General features: G+C 50.9%; 1 protein-coding gene across 2 annotated transcripts in view; it reads right to left on the minus strand.

Moving 5' to 3' along the window:
* LOC146173296 (protein kinase C-binding protein NELL2-like) overlaps positions 1-22,336 on the minus strand; it is an 89,744-nt gene that overhangs the window by 28,173 nt on the left and 39,235 nt on the right. For both annotated transcript variants that reach the window (XM_084584136.1, XM_084584137.1), the window contains exon 2: positions 5,064-5,348. In XM_084584136.1, the coding sequence (XP_084440262.1) occupies positions 5,064-5,163 (100 nt within the window). In that variant the 5' untranslated portion in view covers positions 5,164-5,348. The remainder of the gene's footprint in view (positions 1-5,063; positions 5,349-22,336) is intronic.

Genomic DNA, 22,336 nt, shown 5'->3' on the forward strand with positions numbered 1-22,336 from the left:
AAGGGCGCGTTCTGCATGCATCGCCGCCTATGCCGTCCCTGTTCCAACTCCTGCGCTGAGCCAGAACCACCTAGACTGAGCTCGCGTGCAGCCAGTCGATGATGCCCCGTCTTCAACCAACGTCATCTTAAACGACATCCATCCATCCATCCTTTCGTGGTCGCCATCTCCGCTGTGCGGGGATTTTCCACTAAGGTATACACACTGAATCCTTTCTAATCCGACAAGCGGAGCTGTCTACAGACGTCTGCACACAACCAAGCGCGGTTGGCAAACCGACGCAGAGCTCGCCACCGCGGCGCCTCGGTCATGTCACGTGTCTGACGTCACAGCGCACGACGGCGGACTCCGGGTTTCTGCATCAACGAGGCTTCAGTGCTATCGGATGAAACACTGCTACCTGAGTGACGTCGGCGCTGTTACGTGCTCGGTTCTTAGGAAGTTCGATAGGACGCGCGCATAGGCACGGAGTGTACACACACAGACAGGACGTGACTGATGAACTGCCGCAGTTTACAACGGTGCGCAGCTGTGCTATGCCTTCGTTTTGCGCGGCGTTTCACAGATATACGCTCTTAATCCGCCCGTCGCCGGTCCAAACGCGACTTCGAGAACGTTAAAATTCGACGCTGTTAGCTTATTTCCCACTACATGAGAAATTACACGCTCATGTTCGGCACACGAATGCCCGCTGTCATGCAATGCCCCTGAACAGTGGTGCTCGACGCTGGAATTGCAGAGGCAATAAAAAACGCGATAAAAACTTTTGCACTATCAGCATATCGTCATCAGTTGTTCTTGATAAGCAAAAATGCGAGTAAATTGGTCATTTACTGCCAAAACGCGGATAAAACGGAATCGAAATTTGCCGGTTACGTCAGAACGTCAATGAACAGCAAGATCAAGCGAGCGCAAGCCTGTTTTATAATGTAAAAATGCTGCTGCGCAAAAAAAGAAAACCGGATTTCATTCGCTTCTGAACTTCGCTTCTGGAGTGATTTACGTTCAAACAGGCCTTCTGTCAAAGCTGACACTTTGGCCTTACTTTTCAGACACGCTGGAGCAGACCGGTTCATAAATTTCTGCGAGCGTATGCACTGAAGCTTGTAGTGGTTTACGAGGTTTAACGTCCCAAAGCCACTCGGTCTATGAGAGACGTCGTAGTGGAGGGCTCCAGAAATTTCGACCACCTGGGGGATTCTTTAAAGGATAGCGGAAGTTTTTTTTTTTTTTTTTTTTTTTTTTTTTTTTACCTTTGAACGATATGCAATGGATCAAATGTACGAAGGCTGCAGATAAACCGTGCGAACTGGTTTCGCGCCGGCATTTAAAATAAGGGCGCAATCACAGACTAAAAGTGAGGTCTCCTCCTCGATGCGCCGGAGCAATGCAGTGAAACGCGTAGTGACGTCATTGCTGCCGTTTTTATAGGCTTCCGCTCGTTTCGCCCACATGCTGTCCGCCCGATGTTGTACCAAATTACTCTTCTTGAGCTGCATATTAGGTGGCTTTGGTTCTCTACCCTCAAGCAGCCATTTATTTATTCAGGTTGCCTCACAGGCTCCAAGCGTTGGAGTATTGTGTGAGGGGGGATTACATAAATAGAGGTAATAACAGGAACATGAATGACATGATTACACAATGCTGATTGACTGTTAGTACTCATTTAACAGTAAGAACATCATTACACAATGCTAACTGACTGTTAGTACTCGTCATAAAACAATAAGAACAGTATTATACAATAGTTATTGACGCGTCAGTAATCAGAAAAAATGGCTGTTATTTCGGTCCTAAGAGAAGCTGGATCGCGAATACTGACGATGTGTTCCGGAAGACCATTCCAGTGAACAATAGCCTGCGGCAAAGCGGATGAATTGAATGCAACGGTTTTACCTGAAAGGCGCTGGAAGCTTAAGTGGTTGTTTAAGCGGCGCGAGGTGCGGTGAGGTTGAGCAAGAGGGAGAGATGAATTGTAAGTACTATATAGACTATCTTGTTAAATAAGCAGACTAGGGCAATTAACCTTCTTGATTGCAAGGTACAAAGAGAGCGATAATTTAATGTTTGTGATGCTTGAGTGGCGGTCATAGTTTCTGGAGATGAAACGCGCTGCACGATTTTGAACTGATTCAAGGGAACAAATTAAATAAGCCTGGTGAGGTAACCAAATGGATGATGCATACTCGAGTTGCGGACAAACAAATGTTTGATAGGCGAGCTTACGGGTAGTAGCAGGGGTTCCATGAAGATTCCGTTTTAGGTATCCTAAGGTCCGGGACGCTTTAGCGGTTATTTTCTCTATATGAGTGGACCAGGACAAGTTATTTGAAAAATGGACACCGAAGTATTTGTAAGAAGACACCTGAGAGACTAATCTGTTATTGAGTATGTAATTGAACGAAGAGTTAGATTTTTGCGGCTGATTGTCATTAACTTGCATTTTTCGGCTATACATGACATCAGTGAGGAAAAAAAAAACGCGCTGCCATGCACTGCGAAGAAGTCTGAACGCCTACAGATCTTAACCTGACTATTACATCGCCAATTCAAATGCCAGCACAAAAAGACGTCGCTTCCTTTGCCTGCAAGTTTCACACACTTTAAGTTTCTCTAAAACCTCTTCAGCTGCCCTTCAACGTGCACTGACGTCGCACAGATTACGGGCGCCTTGCTTTTCGACGCCTCCATCGATTAGCGGCCGCCGCGACTGGGATTCGATCCCGCATCCTTAGGCGGGTCCGATCTCACCTTCCCTGAATTTTCTTTTTACTGCAAATAGTGTACTTTCCAATTTCGCCACTCAAAAGTTTAACACTAAAAATATTCGAACAACCCGAATTTTCGCCGTCAGGCTCTCCACCAAGCGGAAGCCTTAACGCTACCCTGCTACCGGAAAAATTCGGCTCCGACCAATTCGTTTCCAAGGCTGCAGTCACGAAAACATTCGAACGTGTGCCTGAAGTTAAAAAAAAAGCCATTCTTTTTTATTTATTTATTGTAAAGCGAAGAGGAGCACTTGACGTCAACTCGCAAGGCTGACCATAAAAATCACTCCGCGCTCTGCGACTACGGCAATGAAACGGAAATTATTTAGATCTGCTCTGGAACAAGACACCACAAGCTGAAAAATTTAGTAAAAGTTTAAAAACAGCGTTGACATCGGAGAAGCAAGTTTTTCTTTAAACAGACTCCACTCTTTCGAGTGTGACGGCTTGACTTCGAGACAAGCACGTATACAACCGCGGTGCGAGGGAAACAGCAGTCTTTCAGGAGACCAGTAAGAACTGCTATTTGCTGAAATGGTAACAGGGACAGAAATTATTATATATATATATATATATATATATATATATATATATATATATATATATATATATAGGAAGCAGCAACAGCGTCTAGCATCCGGGTGAGTCATCCATCCAGCTAAGAGTGCGCCTGCGACAGGCGTGGTTTGATGCCGACCGACAACAGCTGCCCGGCGAGAACGCTATCAGTCGCGGATGTTTCGTAGTAGGGACGAGCGAACTAAATGGCATGCGATGAAAAAGTTCCAAGAAAATGTCTGGAATTTGGCGAAGGAAAAAAAAAAATGCGACGGAAACGAAACACGACCGTGGCATCGAAAGCTCGTACGATGAATGAAAACCGCATGTGCTGAATCAAGGTCAAATTTTGTAGCGGAGTGCAGACGATCACGTTGGATTACGTTACGCTTAATAAAACATAACGAGGCTAAATTGTAGCTAAATTAAAACGGAGAATAAAAATGGCTCATAGCGCCAGAAATGAGTCGCAAGGAACTTTAACATCGTCTGAAAGGAAGGCAAGATGTACTTATGTCTGCACTGCCTTGTGTAGCATGCGGTAAGTAGGACCCGTGTGAACTGACAGGACGGCCGCATTAAGAACTGCCAGAGTCTCGCATCACCGGCAAGCGTACGAATTCTACCCGCACCACTGCGTCCGAGACCAACTTTGCCGAAAAACAATTCGGTCAAACGTGAGTAGCGCAGAAGATACACTTCAGGAGGTGGCGCTGCCGCCACTCTCGCAACGAGCGTAGGCGTTCGAGGGAGGAGAGTACGAGTGGAAAGTTTCGACGTCGATCTCCCCTCCGCACGCGTGAGAAAAATGCGCAAAAAGTCGAGCACTGAGAGGCCGCTATCGCCATCATCCCCCGCAGCAGACGACCGGCCAGAGCTGCAAGCAGACGACGAGCCGCGCATAGCAGACGATGGACGCGCACAGCGAGCAGAAGACGACGTGCCCGGAATCGCAAAGCACCAAAACCGCGGGAGATAAAAAAGACCTCGCCCCGGTACAACCCCCACTGAGCATGCGCGGCGAGCCTTTGCCAAGCCGGCGTAGGCAGGTAGCCTCGGCGATAGCGCTAAATGCCACGCACATTCCCTGCCGTCCGCGATCGCAGCCGTACGTCACATACACACACACACACGTCTGTTTTTGGTTGCCGCGCGCGTAGTTTTTTTTGCCGGCGGCGCGTTCGTTTTCTAGCGGGAGAGAGCTGGAAGCGACACGGCTGGAGCAGACGACGTTTCGGTGGTGGGGGGGCTCGCCGGTCGGTGGGCCGTCCTGAGGGGGCGAACCGCGCTCAAGCACGTGCGCCCGCACACGCCGCAGTGGGCGCACAAGGCGCACCTCGTGTCGCCGCTGGCGGCGGAGCAGACGCCGGTGCGTCGCCGTCGGCAGAAGGCGCCGCCGGGGTTGACAGGGTTGCAACCGGTGCTTGGTCGCTGAGACAGCAGGCAGCCAGAGGCACAATAGCAGCAGCAGCAACGTTCCCGGCGCACAAATGTCGCAGGGTCAGGCGCCTCGGTGGGACCGCACCCCGTCGAGCCCACAGCTGCCGTCCCGGGGGTAGCGAGCGGTGCTTCGAGCGCACAACACACGAGCACTCACACACACGGCCAGGACACAGGCGCACACGCCTACTACCGCATATACGGCCGGCACGCGTCGCATGGACATCGCGCCAGACACGCAACGAATAGGCGGGAACGCGTTTCGAAAAAAAGGAACGGAAAGGAAAAGATGCTCACCGGCAGCGAGCGGCGGCGACCGGTGTTGCAGCAGCGGCAGACACAGCAGCAGGAAGATGAGCGGCGGCAGCGTCCGAGGCAGCAGCCAGGGTCGTCGCATATCCTCGTCCTAGCTGCTGCACTTCGGCGCTTCGTCCGGCGGCCGCGGCACCCACAACATTCTTTCGCGGCGGGCGAGGCACATCTGCGGGGCGGTCCGACCGGGCCGCATGCCGGCTCCCGACTGGGGGGAGCAGCGAGGAGAGCACCACCGCCGCCAGGCGTCGCCGCCGCAGCCTCCTGCGCCTGCACATAGTATTTTAAGCGCAGTCAGCCTCGCGTCGGCAGCGTGCCTGGTATGCCTCCTCCGTTCACGCACCGACAGAAGAACGGGCCGCCGCCGGAAGTCCGGACAGCTGCGAAGCGACAACAAAGCACCGGTTCCGGCAGCTGCTGCTGACCCCCCACCCTCCACTTTGGCTCTGGAGCGCGAACCACCGCTGGTCGTCGATACCGCGCCGCTGCTGCTGCTGCTGCCTCTTCGATTGACACCAATCGATCGCCTCACCCCCTCTACCTCCAGACGGTGTGACCAGGTAGATGAGGGCGAAGTTACCCTCGTCCTCCACCAGTTACCGCAGAAGAGGGGAGGCCAGCGCGATGGAAAGAGGGGCCGGCCTCTGCTGTCATCAATTCCGATGTCACAGCTTTAACTGACGTGTACAGGTGAGAGCCCGTTGGCAGCAGCCACAAGACGCGTATCAAGGGGCACTTTGTTTTTCTTCACGTCTCAAGAGGAAAGTAACCGGACTGATCCAGAATTTCGGCGGTGCGTTCCGCGCCGACTGGTTCAACGTCAAGTCATTGCCGCTGTCCAGGCGGACAGCGCCGACCTCACCCACTCCAGCGCTGGCCCTACTCTCCTGCGACGCGGATTTCATATGCTATGGACCAGAAAAGACTGCTTAGTCGGTTTGTAATAAGCATTGAACAATATGCCTTGGTGCACTGGCTTGCGTGGCCAGGAACTTTGCCTTGCACGAACAGTGCGGATGAAAGGCACATTGTGTTTCTATTAAACCGATGATAAACAACAACATTCACGGTGCATAGAATAAAGAAGGAATATATCTGGTAACAAGGTTAGAACTATATCCCCTTAAATGAGGGCATGGTTCATCTGAGCTATATTCAAATATAAAACGCTCATTAGATGCTGCGTCGAGTTTTCTGCGCGCCATATCCCGCAGAGGTCATTGACCGTGCGACCAAAAGCCATGCGGTGCCTTGCCGCACGTCCGCGGCACCCTGGCAGTTCACCTTCACTACTTGGTGGAATGTAGGAGCCTGATGGAATGCATTTCTGGCTGCACGGGGAGTGACCTCGAAACTTTCGGAAGAGCGTGGTCCTCGTTTCTGTGCAACTAAATCCACAGATATATATATAAAAAAATAAAAACATTTAAGATAGGTGAAACAACAACAAAACATTTAAGGCATTCAAGAAGACTGCCACGATAACTTTTTTGTTTTGTTTTCCGACAACAGACGCGAACCTCCATAATCGTCCATGGTCTAGACGCAGGTCGTCAACTTGTGCACATAATCGATTGACGTTTCATGACAGATTACTATACATGGCAGCACGCGGAAACTCGGTGGCGACCTGTCTCCAATCTTGTCGATTACACGAGTAAATAAACAACAGCTTGCTCGCAGCATAGTGGTCAAGACAATCGTCACGCTGCTCCGACTGAACCCGGCACTGCCGCCTCATGACCTGAATTAACCACCGATGACCAGTAGAAGCGAATCGATCGATCCGACCGTCTGACCGACAACGAAACTGCGCCGGCAGCCAAGCTATCGAGAGCATGCGCCGCTTTTCTCCGCAGAACAATGGGCCACGCTCCAGACGGGCTGTCAGCTGTCTTTTTCTGGCAGGACCATCGTCAAGTTTACTGGTGGCCCAACTTAGAGCAGCCCAACGGGGGGAAAGAAAAAAAGAAAATTCTTTAGTGCGCCAGAGGCCCAACCACCGATTTCGCTTATGGCTGTGGTTAAACCTTCACTTCAAATAAACTACAACATTTATGATCGCGAGTTCTCTTAGGCCTATGTATAACACTATAGTCTAAGCCACAATCTTGTGTGCCATAAACTTTTTCTGTGGACTTCGATTCCATTGTGAAGGGAACACATCAGCTCCGGTGGCCACTGCTTTAGACCCCTGCGCCATCACCACAGCCGAACATACATGTTTAACTTCCCGTCTCTCGCACCGTATATTTCGCATGCGGTCGCCTTCATCAACTATCCATCCGTGCGCATATACAGCGCACGCACCTTTATCACATTGCCCTCTTAGCGATAAGCGGACAGATAAATGTATAGTGATACCCGCACTACGCCCCTCCCTTTCCTCTTTCATTCAACTCACCAATTTCATTGATGTTTGTCCGAAGACTGCTTGCCGTTGAAAACCGAGGTCCTCGAGCACATAATTCGCGCATTTGGCCTAACCACGCTACATCCTGCACTTTTTTTGTCCTCCATCTGAAAGGAACGGAGCTGACGAGCGCGTTTTTCATTCCGACGCTGTTCCTGCGCCGTGCAAGCGGGCAAAGTTGTGCCATTGTGCCAGACACGTGTTGTGCTCCGTTAATGTCAGGTTTCGCCAAGGTGATCGCCGTCGCTAAGCATCGGACTGTGTATACCAGCGCCGTCCTCTCGACGACCCATTCACAGCGGCATACGCATCCGACGCACGGCGGGGGCAGCAGCCAGACACGCGTGGGTGGCCAGCGGCTGTCCAGCTGCGTTTGAGCAGCGGCGGTGCCGAGCCCCGGACACTGGCACCGTTCCGGGCCCCTGAGCACGGCGAACGACGATCCGTGCTCTGACCCGGCGCATTTCGAGGAACAAGCATGCAGACACGGGGAACGTATAGCATACGCGACCAAAAGTCGCCGCCGCATTCCCTGCCCTCTGCTTCCTCGAGGGTCGTCTATATTACTACACGACCAGACTCTTGTGGCCGCCGGTGAGCGGACAAAACGACTCGTTCGCTTACATGCACAGTACACGCCGGCAGTATTGATGACTTTAGCGTCGTTAATCACCGCCGCCAGGCCACCCGCAGTTCTGAAGAGCGGCGAGCCATTGATCCCGCCGGTGAGGTCCGTCGGCGCACGGGTTCATCCCGCCGCCGCGCTCGCTTTGAAGACTCCCCGCGCCGACATCCTTTTCCCCTTCTTGCCGGTGGCCGCGATGAGAGGTGCAAAACCGCCCCTACCATCATCGTGCTGGCCTAACCCCGCAGTGGCGGCAACATTAGCGGACGCAACCCTTAATCAGCGTGTCCAAATGTATAGCGGGATGATGGGCGGCCGCTACTTTCTTTCTTCCTTTCTTTGTGCACCACACATCTTGAGAGTACAGCGAAGCGTTCTTCGCTCTCCCCCTCCCCTTCTTTTTGCAGGGGCTCCGTTTAGCGAAGGAAGAGCGAGCTCCTCGACGACGCGTCGTCGTTAGCCGAGGCGCGCCCAGAGCGGTTGGTGGGAAGAAGGGCGCGAACGTGCGCAGAATAGAGAGATATCGGCCCTCCCACAGTGGGGCAGCGGCGGAACCAGACGTTACGTAATATGCCAGCGTACAGGCTCCGCAAAAACTTCCCGGGCCACCCGAAGCGTGCAGTGGTGCGCACGCTGCCCCATTCGCTCCTCTCTGCTGGTAGTTATGCAATCGTCCTACTCTCAAAGATATCATGATGGTGGACAAGTGACATCCCTGAGCATGTTTTCAGACTACCAGTACCGCGAAAGCAGGTTCGGACAAGGTATGCAGGGAAATGGTTTGGTTTATGGGGTTTAAACGTGCCAAAGCGGCTATGAGAGAAGCAGTAGTGGAGGACTCCAGAGATTTAGACCGACTAGAGTTTTTTACAATGTGCACCGACATCGCACAGCACACGGGCGCCTTGATTTTCGCTTCCATCGAAAAGCGGCCGCAGCGGCCGGGATTCGATCCCGTATCCTCGGGTACTGTATAGTCGAGCGCCCATACCCACTGCACCACCACCACGGGGCGTATGCAGGCCTGTTTTGTGGCTTATTGCCTCGCGACTCGTAGAAGCATGTACTGTGGCGCCGCCTGCAGATCCGAACCTTCCACAAGTTGGTTCTCGTAATGCTGCTATCTACTTTCCCGCGTGCCTTCACCTCACTCTTTTTCTTGTGCTCCCACACCACCGCCACACCTAACCTTCTTGCGCTCGCCATTTACATCCTTGCCCGCTCCAGTAAAGTTCGAACTTCGAAACTGAAGGCAACAAAGAGCTCTTGGAGTGGATAAAACCTGATTTATGTTTTTTTTTTGTTTGCTTTTTTTTACTACTGCGGCCAGAGAAAGGTTTACAGAGAATACGGATATAAAGACGGCCTTCAGCCTGTAAAACGGCCGTTTCAGTACTGTGCTGAAGAGTCATCAGCCAACTGTTGGACGTTAGATGGCGGTAGCCGAGCGGTCTAAAGCAGCGGGAAGCGAAGAGTCTGTCTGCGCAGCTGCCGAATCGAATCCAGCTCGATGTTAACGGTACATTACTTTTCTCCTCCCGTCATTTCGTATCCTCCTCTCACACATTCGCCCATGCCTCGGCTCCAAACACTTCCTGCTTCTAACACAGTAGTCAGTATATACCAGGTGTTTCAAAGAATCCTGTTACTAATCTTTAAATGTAGGCTCTCCGAGATATGAAGATGGCTTCCGCAGTAGGATTGTCGATGGGCATCAGAAAACAAAGTTTAATTATACTCAGTAACCGGGTTAAGTAATTTCTGATAATTAACTTTTTAACTATTGCAGAGAGGCGCTTAGTCGCAAGCGGCTAGATATGTGCAGCCGGCCATTGAGTAATAGCGCAATAAGTTTTTTTAGAATTTAGAAAACGCGATTTTCCTCGCTGATCAAATTTTGTCCATCTCGCTCCAGACAAACGCGCGTTTTCGATTAACTCTCTCTCTAAGCCCAGCCCCCAGCGTCGTCAATAAAATGGCTCAAATATGTCACGTCGCCTTCTGTGTCCAGCCGGCGTTGAGGGGTTGACCGCTGAATGCTGCTGGACAGCCCATGAGGAACAGCGACTGTGACGTCATGTCTAGTGCTCAAAGCGCGGGGTTTTCGAAAGTGCGTCCTTAAGCTCGAGATGCCCAAACTTTGTCGAGCCATTAAGCAGAGGACAATCGCTTTTTCGAAATTCTAAAAGCTGATATGGTCATTATTAAAGGTCGACACACACCTATATTTGCGATTAGACGCCAAACAGTAAAAGTTAAAAAGCTAATTACTAAGAAATCATGTAAACCAGCTGGCTAACGCTACCATTATAGACCCTATTTTCCGATGTCCGCCAACCCTAGAAAAATAGTGCCACAAACGCCGCCTTCATACCTCGAAAAGCCTACATTTAAAAATTAGCGACGATCGAAGTTCCGTGAAACACTTTGAATTGTGTGCACTAAATATACCTAAAATCGATTACGAAGCGCAGTCGGATGCCGAAGACCAGCGCATGTAAGCATGCGACCGACTAGTTAGCTATAGTTGTTTCCTCGTGTACACTTGTCTCTCATTGCTGCTGCTTATTTATTTACGAAAATTCACCCTCGCCAACCTGTGCAACGTCATCGTGTCACTGGGCGTTGTCTAAAAGAAGAAACGAACACAAGGGTTGTGCAAAACCCCATTATGAGGCGACGGTGCAGGCGTTGTTCGTTGCTTTCTTGATTCACCTTCCCTTTCTGATAGTTGTTTGTTTGCTATATACAAGAGCGGGTGAACAGGTCGTTGGTTAACGTCGCGCATTAAGCGCACACAGCTCGAGAAGACGACGGCGACAGCGACAGCGGAGTCTCAGCGCGGTGGCGCAGAGCGCGAAGACGCCGACAGGGGCGCGTCTTTTTCTGAGCCAGGAAGTTGTAACACCGCGAGACGGATAAGAGCTTCGGGAAAAGCAGCAGCAGTAATGGCCGGCTGATATACTGCGCGAGCGAGGAGCCACCATTCATTTCAGGGAAAAGCGGACAGCCCCGCCGCCGACGCAAGCAACACCGCAGCGCGGGCTCTTCCATTTTTGCGCGATTTATTGCCGCCTCTTCGCAGCTCCTCTCCTCACCGCCGTTGGCCTATTCCTCCGACGCGGACCTATTCTCGTACAATTTCCCCCTGCACCCTCAATTAGGAACAACGAGACGCGACGCCCCCCTCCCTCACTTCCCGCCCTCGGCCCGACAGCACACCCCCTCCCCCTCGAAGTTGCGCAATTTTCATCCCACACCCTGCATATATACATCGCGTTGGGTCGGCAAGCAGGATCCTCTTGACTTTCATAACAGCCACGGCTGCCCCAAAACGCTTGGCTCGCTGTCGTGACGCTGGGGCTATGTCGACCCGGCCTTCACTTGGTAGCGTGCAGAGACTCGGGGTTGAAGAAGGACTGAATCTTCGAAGTTGGTAAAATATGTACAAGCAGGTTTACTGGCACTTTGAGAAAACGTATTTACAATATTTACATGAAAAAGAAGGGTACATCAGCAAAATGGCAAGCGTTGAGAGTTCATAGCGAGAAGCGACTGGATGAGCCGTTTACCCAGGGCCCAGAGCGACATTTCGTGCTCTGCAGCGTCCTTAAAAACCCCCTATGTCCAGCCCCTCTCTGAAGATGCTGACCAACCAAATCCAGGGCACGCCCCTCAGGTATCGGCATCCAATCGAACACATCACTGCACTGATGGTCTGAAGCACTGACTGGTCCGGCATTCATTCGTTGGGCGTGATCACTTGTTGGCGGGAAAAGCTTGGGAACGGCGAGGAGAGGAGGTACATTTCTATTCTTCAGCAAAGAAACCACAGGCTGGTTCTGACAAGGGGTTTTACTTCTCAGAAACCCGAGTGCACGTGGCGCCGCAAAGGGCTCCCAACATGGTCCCTTTTCGACAATTGCAAATCTTTCCTGCATTCCCGGGAAATCACTTAATGGCCGTATGAGTCATGCTCCTTTCTTGTCCTGCACGTCAGCGGACATGTCACTCTGTCGTCTCCTTTGGATAGGAGGCATTCATCACTGGAGGATAGCACTTCTCGACTGGAAGGGTGAACAAAAGAAAGAAAGCACTTCCTGCTATTTCCCTCAGGGGGACGTTTCTTTGTGTTTTTCCAGACGTTCTCTTGACAGGGTCAATTTGGCATTTGCAGGTTGTCCACAAAGCAAAACATGCTTACAAAACAGGATTCCTGGAAACAGGCTCACTTAGAGCCATTGGACCATCACCACATATTCACAAAACTTATCCATGCCCACAGGCGAACAATAGAGCGCGCAATTGCGGATGCTTGGTCGTAACACTCGCTCAAACGAGCTCCCCGATCAGGCGGCCTAAATTTAAAACTAAACCCGATCAGCGTCCCTCGAACGCACAGACGAGTCAAAGCAGAGGAGAGCCCTTCCTTGCCCCCCCCCCCCCCCTCCCCCTTCCCCCCTCCATATACTCGCGAGCCTGTATCATCCGCGACGAGCTGTTTGCTTTGGCTAATGACTTGCACCGGGAGGGGAGCCCCAGAGGGCATGGGGGCTTCAAGACCGTCTCGAAAAGGGGCAGCGTCCCTCCAGGCTATGTGGGCAGGCGGGGCACGGACAAGTCATTTACGGCTAAACCGATTTAGCGGCAGGCCCTCCATTCATTTTTATTCACTAGATTAGAAGCCGGCCCTCCCATAGCAGTCCTGTAAACACGGCCTCTTGTCTCGTGTGCAAGGAAGGGCCTTTTTGCCCTTCCCTGTCGTGCGACGTTCTTCCCCTCCGTACGTCGAGCCGGCCGGCTGGGCAGCGCGCCGGTTTCCTTTTGATGTGCCCGTTTTGCGTATCCTTTTCCGCTGTTGATGCCTCCCCCCTGTCTGCGTGCGTACAGTACCGACCGGCACTCGAAGAGACTTTCTCGGTTTGCGCCTTCACCCCTGTTCTTTCTTCCTTCTTTCCGTTCCTGGTCGACCACACGCTGTTTGCACTTTCTCCGAGCCGCTGATGGCGCGCGTGAGCGAGTTGTCTGGCGCCGCGGTTACCTACAACACAGGACTGCCCGAGTAGTGGGCCACGGCTCACACTTCGTCGGTTGACTGACACGCACGATCTGGAGGAGAAAGGGTGAGAGAGCATGATGCTTCCTCCTCACCCCTCGGCTGGCTGGCTGGCAGGCGGGGTACGCCGCCAGAGAAGTCGCGTGGCGGCGGCACTTTTTCTTGCGCTTTGGGTCTTTCTGTTCCCCGCCCCCTCTCCCCCTCCCGACAGCTCCTCGTCGGCCTCTCTCGCGCAGGCTGCCAAGCAGCAGGAGCAGCAGCAGCGGAGGTGGTGTCGGAGCCGCCGGTGCGAGACCGCCAACCGTGGTGTGGCGTTGCTGCTGGCGGCGGCGCCAGCGTCTTCTGCTGTTGTATCCTCCCCCTGAGGGCCCTGGAGGCGCTGAAGCGTCCTTCCAGCTGCTGCCGGAAAGACCAGCTGGCGCGCTCTCGCCAGGCTGCACCGCACCGTTCGCGTGCCCCGTCGAATGTGGCGCGTGCCGCCGCACGCGGCGCCTCCTTTCAGGAAAGCGAGACTCCCACCGGCATTCACCCACTTTCTCTGCCGCTGGCTCAGAAAGAGGAAGAGAAAGCTGCCTCCGGTGCTCAATGCCCAGCAGCAGCGGGGAATCTCCCCAGACACGCGGAGGGGCGATTCTATGGCTGTCGCGAGAATAGGGAAAACTAACGGGAAGAAGAAGAAACGAGAGGGGGGGGGGGGGGGGGGGGGGGACTCCACTGTACCCCTCGTTAGGCCGATGTTACTTCGTTGGCGGCCGGCAAAGCGCTGCCGACAGCCTGATACGCAGATGGCAGCAATGCGGGCCCCCGTCTATGCCTATCACGAGGTGACACAACAACGCATATAGCACACGTCGCTGCAGGGGTACAGAAAAAAAAAAAAAGAACAAGTAAAAGAAAAATGAAAACCCGAGCAACAGACCTGTCCTTCGTTCTGTTCCTACGTTGCCGATTTTCTTTTTTTTTTTTTTTTGCTTTTTGTTCAATATGTGTACGTATCTGTGTACGAGGTGTCGTGAGGCTGTCAGTGAGAGACGGAGGTGATCAAGAACAACCGTCGCCGGGTTTCGGGGAAAGAGGGTCAAAAACAACCGCCGCTTTTTTTTTTTTTTTTTTCTCATTTCCCTCTTATTTTCGCGGAGGCATGCATAGATAGATACCCTTCGTTGCAAGCGGGCCGCGCAATGCCCAGTCGCCGCGCCAATAAGTCAAAAAACAGTTCGGCGTATGGGAAACGAGTTTGCGAAAAGAAACAAAAAAGCGACTCGTTAATTGATAGACCAACGTACCAGCAGCAGCAGCCGTATGGCACTCGATATAATAGAAGGGCGGCAAAAAATAACGAGGAAAACGGTCCAAAGAAAAAACAACGTAGCCTGATCGACGACAACCTTCCATTGCTCCTCAAACGCCGCCAAATGCGAGCCACCCCGCTAGTACCACACTCCGAAAATCCCCCTCCCAGCCACCAGCCGCCGCATAGGTATACGTTTTCCACCTGGTACACTCCTGCTCCAAGAACGGAGCGTTTTTTACCAGAATCAAGCCAGCTTTGCAGCGGTATTCGAGGGGTGAAACACGCCCCCCCTGTCTCTCTCTTTTCCCTCCCGAAGCTTTATCCGAAGCATATGCCGCCTCGTGTGCCGTACGCGGAATGGCCTGCCGAACAACAGCACTGTAAGCCATCTGCGGGAAAAGGCCCCCGACGCTGTACATGGCGCACGTCTGCTGCCGCATTAAAGAAGTACATTTATTTATTTTTGCTTTCTGGGAAAAAGCAAGAAAGGGCAAAGGCTCGGAAATGCAGACATACGGGACCTCCGAATAAGTTTTCCGCGTTTACTAGGCCCAAAAAGTATCCCGCAGGAACTGCGCTTACGGATCGCTTGATCAGCTGTTTCATACATAGATGAGCTTCCCACCTGTCTGAAAGGAAGTTGCCGAGAAATTCAAACAGCGCAAATATGATCCCAAGGTTTATTAATATTCATAATTAAGAATCAAGCAGTTTTCTCAACTTGTGTAAATTCAGAAGGCCTATACATTGTCAGAAACAGAAAACACTGGTAAATATGCATGCTTCTCACGTACTATATAACCACGGCCAGCAGATAACGCACAACCTAGTGTTTAGTTAAATATTCAATTACACACACAAAAAGAATGTTATGAACGAGAATACCGAAGAGAAACGAAAACATGCACGTTAGCATACAGAAAACACGCAGGCTTGAGATTGCTTCATTACTTGACATGGGTTGTTTTTCTATTAGTGATGTGCTACAGTATTTTTGTACTCTTCTCCGTTTAGAATGCAGAAAAGCTACGTTACAGTGAACTAGCTACGTTACGTGAACCTTGCTGGCGTGTGTACTTGGTTCTTTAGAGCTGCGAGCTGTATTTTTTTATTTGCCCGTCAATATATTTGTTTCGTGTTACATTTGATACAGAAAAGTAGAAAACAATATACCGGGTGTTTTTTTTTTTTTCTTAACTGTTACTAGATCGTTATTTTAAACCCGGCGAGAGATACGTTGGTGCGATTTGCACAGGCGAATTGTATACAGCAAGGCGGACATGATGTACGTGATAGAGCTCAGAAATGAAACTATTAATAAACTAAAATTATAACTAAAGTAATGTTTTTCACAATTTTAAGGCTTTCGACACAGAAGTTGAGTCCAGTTTTTTTTTTTTTTTCTTTATCGTAATGTTTCGAAATATTTAACATAAAAAAACGCCTTTTTTAGCTAAAGTTGGCTTCTCAGAATGCACATTTTTAACGAAGAATGGTTACTCAGTTCTAATGCTGCGGTATTCATGTTAGCTGCTCCTCCGGCATAAAATACAAACCGCACCCGTATTTGCCGTGTCAGAATTGCAAACAACGCCATTTTATTAATGTGCGTTGCGGGAAGCCAACTTTACGAGCTAAAAATGCGCATATTTGACGTTAAATATTTTGAAGTGCATAAATTATATAAGCGGGACTCCACTTGTATGTTGACGGCCTTAAATTTCCTTGTATAATGCCGTCCCTTAATGTCAAAAGTACAAAAGGTGATTAGTTTTCAATTAACCAATTATAGTAATTGAGCTCCGTCACGTACATACTGACCTGCTCGCTGTATAGCATACCACCAAAACAGAATGCACCGACGCATCTCTCGTTAAACAAAGCAAAAAAAAAAAAAGGGCATCCGGTATATGCGTGCAAAAGTGTATCAACATGACTATACGTACGGTGGATGCATACATGTTCAACATTTCCAACAATAACATCGTCTTAGCTACGGCGCATGTGCAGGTACAGTATACTGTACATTATTTTACTTGTATTTTCGTTTCTTTCCATGCAGATAGGTCCAACAAGACTTTGGCTGCATGATTCCGAAGAGGGTACGAATTCCTCATCAAGATAGTGCATCAGTAGCTTTTTGTTCTGGTCCTAGCATGTTTTGTGCGTGTGTGTCGTGTTGTCATATAAAAAAAAAGGTACTGACAGTGACAGATGACGAATGCAAAAAATCGGCCAACGATCGCTGCACTCGGCAATCTAAAGTTTGAGCGCAGCTGTTGAGGTATTGAGGTATTTGAACCGTATAGGCGATCGAATACGGATCACGCTGAAGTGGAGAACGGCTCCGCTCGGCGCGAGCAGCGTTGGCAGCCGAGAGAGCATAACAGATTCCTCTACTCTCGCCCCGCTCTCTATCGTAATCTTCCTTGCGCCTTCGCCTACCACCGCCGTACACACATCCTCGCGTATTCACCATAATCTTCCTCTCCGCTTTTCTCCACAGGCTGCTGCCATGCCCTCCCTCCCTTGCTTTTTCTCGTCGCGCTTTCTTCAGTGTTACTGTACTTTCATCCTCCGCTGCTCTCCGCATTCGCTCTCTTTCATCCTCCGTTGTGCTCCTCATTTGCTATGTCGGTTAAACCGACTAACCCACGCACGGGCGCCTAACAGCTGCACTCTAAATAAAAAAAGAATACATCCTGGCTTTCTCGAACCAACCAGCGAACAACTAACAAGCGTTTTTTTTTCGTTTTCAGAGATATGCGCCAGTTTCTTCCTTTTTTCTTTTCTAGTCATTTGCTCGCGTTACGTGCAACTATACCGCTGTTATTATGCACAACCTGCATTACCTGCCCCCAAAGCTGGCCGTTTGTGCGAGTTTCCAAACACCTTCTGAGATGACGCATAGTAACGACAACATAACCGGCAAATATCCACACAGCCGTCTAGGGGCAAAAAGGTATACACGGAGATAGCAACCGCGCGATTCTCGAACTATAACCACACCTCAGTGCGCTTTAAACTGATCCTTAATTAATGGGCATTGCCCAGCTGTGCACACCAAGCCCAGTTTTGTCTTGTTGCGTGTCCCGTCTTTTGTTTTGCTGGGAAGACGCGGCTTCGTATTTGGCTGAGATATTGAACGCAAAACGTGGATGATCAGCCGTATTTGAACGCCAGATGATCAGCCGTATTTGAATGCCAGTCTGCCGGGCATGCCAGCAGCCAGTCTGCTATCTCTACCCTTGCGATAAAACCCTATGAATCACAATAACCTCATGCAACTTCTCATACTAAACTCGTATAAATCTCATAATCGCATACAAATATTCAACTTATGAGAAATATATGAGATTGTACGAGTTTAGTATGAGAAATCTGTATGAGGTTATTGTGACTCATACGGTTTTTTCGCTAGGATATACACAACCGGTTGGGTGTGCCTCGGGTGGAAGCGCAGGGGCTGCGCTGCGCGCAGTGCCGCGGCGGACGATCGCGCCGTCCGGCAGCGACGGAAGTGTAGCATGCTACTTTTAGAGCGCAGCTCTTTGGCGCCTGTTCCTGCGTTTCACGTCGCCATTGCCGTTTTCCCTCGTAACCAGCTCCGCAGCCAGCGCGCGCTCATGCCGCTGCGTATCCCCCTCGTGTTCTCCGGTTGCTGCGCGCGCTCCTACCGCCACCGTTCGCTGCTGCGTGTACTTCCTCCCTCTTCCTCCGTGGCGGCGACCGCGCGTGTTCGATTCCTGCAAGCGCTCCTGCCGCCACCCTTCGACGCTGCGTGTACCCCCTCCCTCTTTCTCCGTGGCCGCGACCGAGCGTGTTCTCCGATTGCTGCGGGCGCTCCTGCCGCCACCGTTCGCCGCTGCGTGTACCCCCCTCCCTCTTCCTCCGTGGCGGCGACCGCGCGTGTTCTCCGATTCCTACGCGCGCTCCTGCCGCCACCGTTCGCCGCTGCGTGTACCCCCGCCAGCTCTGCATCAGCGGATCATGGTGCGTGCATCTCAAGCCGAAACACAGAGCCACGATGACTTGACTCGCTAGCGGCGTCAGTGGCATCTTTCAGTCGCTGCTATTTCTTCGCCGCGCAACGTTCCTATGCGCCCACACGCTGCCTCCCGCGACCTCCCGACAACTTAATTGCTCTCTTCGCTCCTCCTCCAATGCCACCTCTGTGCGGCGGCAATCAGAGCGCCGGATCGGTGGCGGCGAATCTCGATATGTGCACCACCCGAGCCGAAACGCATAGCCGCCGCCGTTTGCCATTACGTACCGCCTGCCTAAAAGTTGTCTGTAATTGCACATGTCTTGCTCGAATTCTCTTTCTCGGCGAATATAAGCGAATATGTCTACTTAGGCAGCTAGTAAACGCAGACCCGGACCATGAAAGGGAAATAACAAGGAGAATAAGATTGGGATGGAACGCATCTGGCAGGCACTCGCAGATTATGACCAGCAGCGTACCGGTATCGCTCAATAGGAAGGTATACAACAGTTGCATCCTACCTGTACTCACTTATGGGGCTGAAACGTGGAGGCTAATCAAGAGAGCTCTGCTTAAGCTGAGGACAACCCAGAGGGCTATGGAACGAAAAATGGTACGGGTAACATTAGGAGATGGAAAGCGTGCAGAGTGGGACAGAGAAATAACTCAGGTTACTGACATTCTAGTGGAAATCAAGAAGAAGAAATGGGAATTGGCGGGACATGTATTGCGAAGAGAGGACAAACGATGGTCGCTTAGGGTAACAAACTGGATTCTAAGGGAGCGAAAGCGTAGGAAGGGGCGGCAGAAAGTCAGGTGGGCGGATGAGGTCAAGAAGTCGCAGTTACAACGCAGCCGAGCGGGTGGTTCTGTTCATTTTCTTTCGCACCGAAAAGATGCGTCCCTCTAAGGCGAAAGCCTTTATTGCCTCATCGTTGCCGTCAGCAAATGTGTCACGCTTTTGCGGCGGCTCTGATTAGTCGAGACGGGGTGACGTCATGGAGGTCTCAATCAAGCACAGAGCACCACTACAGTATGCGCGAATGCATGCCTTAATGGCCATATGCCAATCAATGATCAATCACTAATTAATAGTAATGATTTATTTAAAATACTAATTACAATTACATTAACTAACGAATGACTAATGTCGTGACGCTGGGGCTATGGCGACCCGGCCTTCACTTGGTAGCGTGCAGAGACTCCGGGTTGAAGAAGGACTGAATCTTCGAAGTTGGTAAAATATGTACAAGCAGGTTTACTGGCACTTTGAGAAAACGTATTTACAAGAATATTTACATGAAGAAGAAGGGTACGTCAGCAAAATGACAAGCGTTAAGAGTTCATAGCGAGAAGCGACTGGATGAGCCGTTTACCCAGGGCCCAGAGCGACATTTCGTGCTCTGCAGCGTCCTTAAAAACCCCCTATGTCCAGCCCCTCTCTGAAGATGCTGACCAACCAAATCCAGGGCACGCCCCTCAGGTATCGGCATCCAATCGAACACATCACTGCACTGATGGTCTGAAGCACTGACTGGTCCGGCATTCATTCGTTGGGCGTGATCACTTGTTGGCGGGAAAAGCTTGGGAACGGCGAGGAGAGGAGGTACATTTCTATTCTTCAGCAAAGAAACCACAGGCTGGTTCTGGGGGTTTTACTTCTCAGAAACCCGAGTGCACGTGGCGCCGCATAGGGCTCCCAACATGGTCCCTTTTCGACAATTGCAAATCTTTCCTGCATTCCCCGGAAATCACTTAATGGCCGTATGAGTCATGCTCTTCTCTTGTCCTGCACGTCAGCGGACATGTCACTCTGTCGTCTCCTTTGGATAGGAGGCATTCATCACTGGAGGATAGCACTTCTCGACTGGAAGGGTGAACAAAAGAAAGCACTTCCTGCTATTTCCCGCAGGGGGACGTTTCTTTGTGTTTTTCCAGACGTTCTCTTGACAGGGCCAATTTGGCATTTGCAGGTTGTCCACAAAGCAAAACATGCTTACAAAACAGGATTCCTGGAAACAGGCTCACTTAGAGCCAATGGACCATCACCACATATTCACAAAACTTTTCCATGCCCACAGGCGAACAATAGAGCGCGCAAATGCGGATGCTTGGTCGTAACAGCCTCCTCCCCCGCCAGAAGAGACTCGGAGGGCAGCAGCCGCAGCTGCTGCATGAAGAGACGACTTAATGGCCTGCACGTGAACGCTTGAAGCTCGCTGTTGCATGTCGCGTTGTCTTGATTGTTGTAGGCCAAATTGCTTGAGCTATCTGAAACTCAACCACATGTCGAAGCAAGCACTCGGCTCCCGTCTGAAGAGACCAGGTCAAAAGAAAACTGCCATTGTTGTTCGAGAAAAGCCCACTCTCAAGACGTTCAGGACCCACGTATGCCTCGAAAACCAAACGTGCTGCTTTACATAGTCATCTATATTCAAGCGCACGAAAAAAAAAAAAACCTGATTATCAATTTGGATACATGGTGAGGAACATCTCGGACCGCTTAGAAAGAGCGGCTAAGCGCGTCCGCATTCCCATTTAACTTCCCCTTTTTGTATCTTATTTCAAAATTGTACTGCTGTAAAATCAAGCTCCACCTAAGAAGGCGACTGTTCTTCGATGTCGCAGTTTGCAGCCAAGCCAGGGGACAATGGTCCGTCTCTACGGTGAATTTGGCCCCTCCAAGATAGCACTGCAATTTTTGAATGGCCCATACAATGCAAGCGCATTCCTTCTCTGACGCGCAATAAGCCCTCTCTCTAGAACTCAGTTTTCTGCTCAAGTAGAGCACGGGGTGCTCATTACCGTCGTCATCTCTCTGGCAGAGAACAGCACCTAACCCTCGATCACTGGCATCACACTGGACCGTGAATTCTCGGCCATAGTCTGGAGCTCGCAATACCGGACGGCTAATCAGCACAGCCTTCAGGTTTACGAAGGAGGCTTCCTTTTGTTCGTCCCAGACTACATTTGTCGGTTCTGTCTTGCGGAGAGCGTCGGTCAGAGGGCTAGCCAAAGCTGAATAGTTAGGGATGTAGTGATTGTAGTACCCAGTCAGACCCAGGAATGCTCGAATTTCCGTCTTCGTGCTCGGCCGCGGGTAGTCTGCTACCGCAGAAATCTTAATCTCGCTGGGTTTCCTGAAACCTTGACCTACATTGTGACCCAAGTAGTCCACGGTCGCCCTTGCCAGGCAACATTTCTCGGCCTTTACGGTTAGTCCAGCTTGACGCAAAAGGCTCAGTACAGCTCTTAGATGTACCATATGGTCCGCCCATGAGTCGGAAAAAACCGCAATGTCGTCTAAATAAGGCACCGCGAATGTTTCACACCCCTTTAAAACCCTATCCATGAGTCGGGAAAAACAAAATGGAGCATTTTTGAGCCCGAAACTCATCATTGTTGGCTGGTAGCTGCCCGTCGGAGTGACGAAAGCCGCGTATCTGCTGGCGCGTTCAGTGAGCGGTACTTGCCAGTATCCTCGAGTAAGGTCCAGCGTAGTCACATATGCCGCTCTACTGACCTGTTCTACTCTCTCCTCAATATTCGGAATAGGATACACTTGATCCCTGGTGAGAGAATTTAGCTTTCGGTAGTCTACCACAGGCCTAGGGTCTTTACCTGGAGCTTCTACTAAGATCATAGGCGAAGCATAATCGCTTTCCGAGGGTTTTATTACTCCCAATTCCAGCATGCGAGTTACTTCCCTATCCAGAATTTCTCTTTGCCTTGGAGAAAATCGGTAGCACCTTGATCGCACTGGCACGTCTGAAGTCAGCTCAATATCGTGCTCAGTCAAATCAGTTCTGCCTGGCCTGTCCACGAAGCAGGCCTCAAACTCTGTTATTATCTCGCCCAGATCGGACAGCTGGGATTTCTTTAGTT

The sequence above is a fragment of the Amblyomma maculatum genome, chromosome 11, assembly GCF_055883805.1.
Source record: "Amblyomma maculatum isolate TAMU_Amacu chromosome 11, ASM5588380v1, whole genome shotgun sequence".
Lineage (NCBI taxonomy): Eukaryota > Metazoa > Arthropoda > Arachnida > Ixodida > Ixodidae > Amblyomma > Amblyomma maculatum.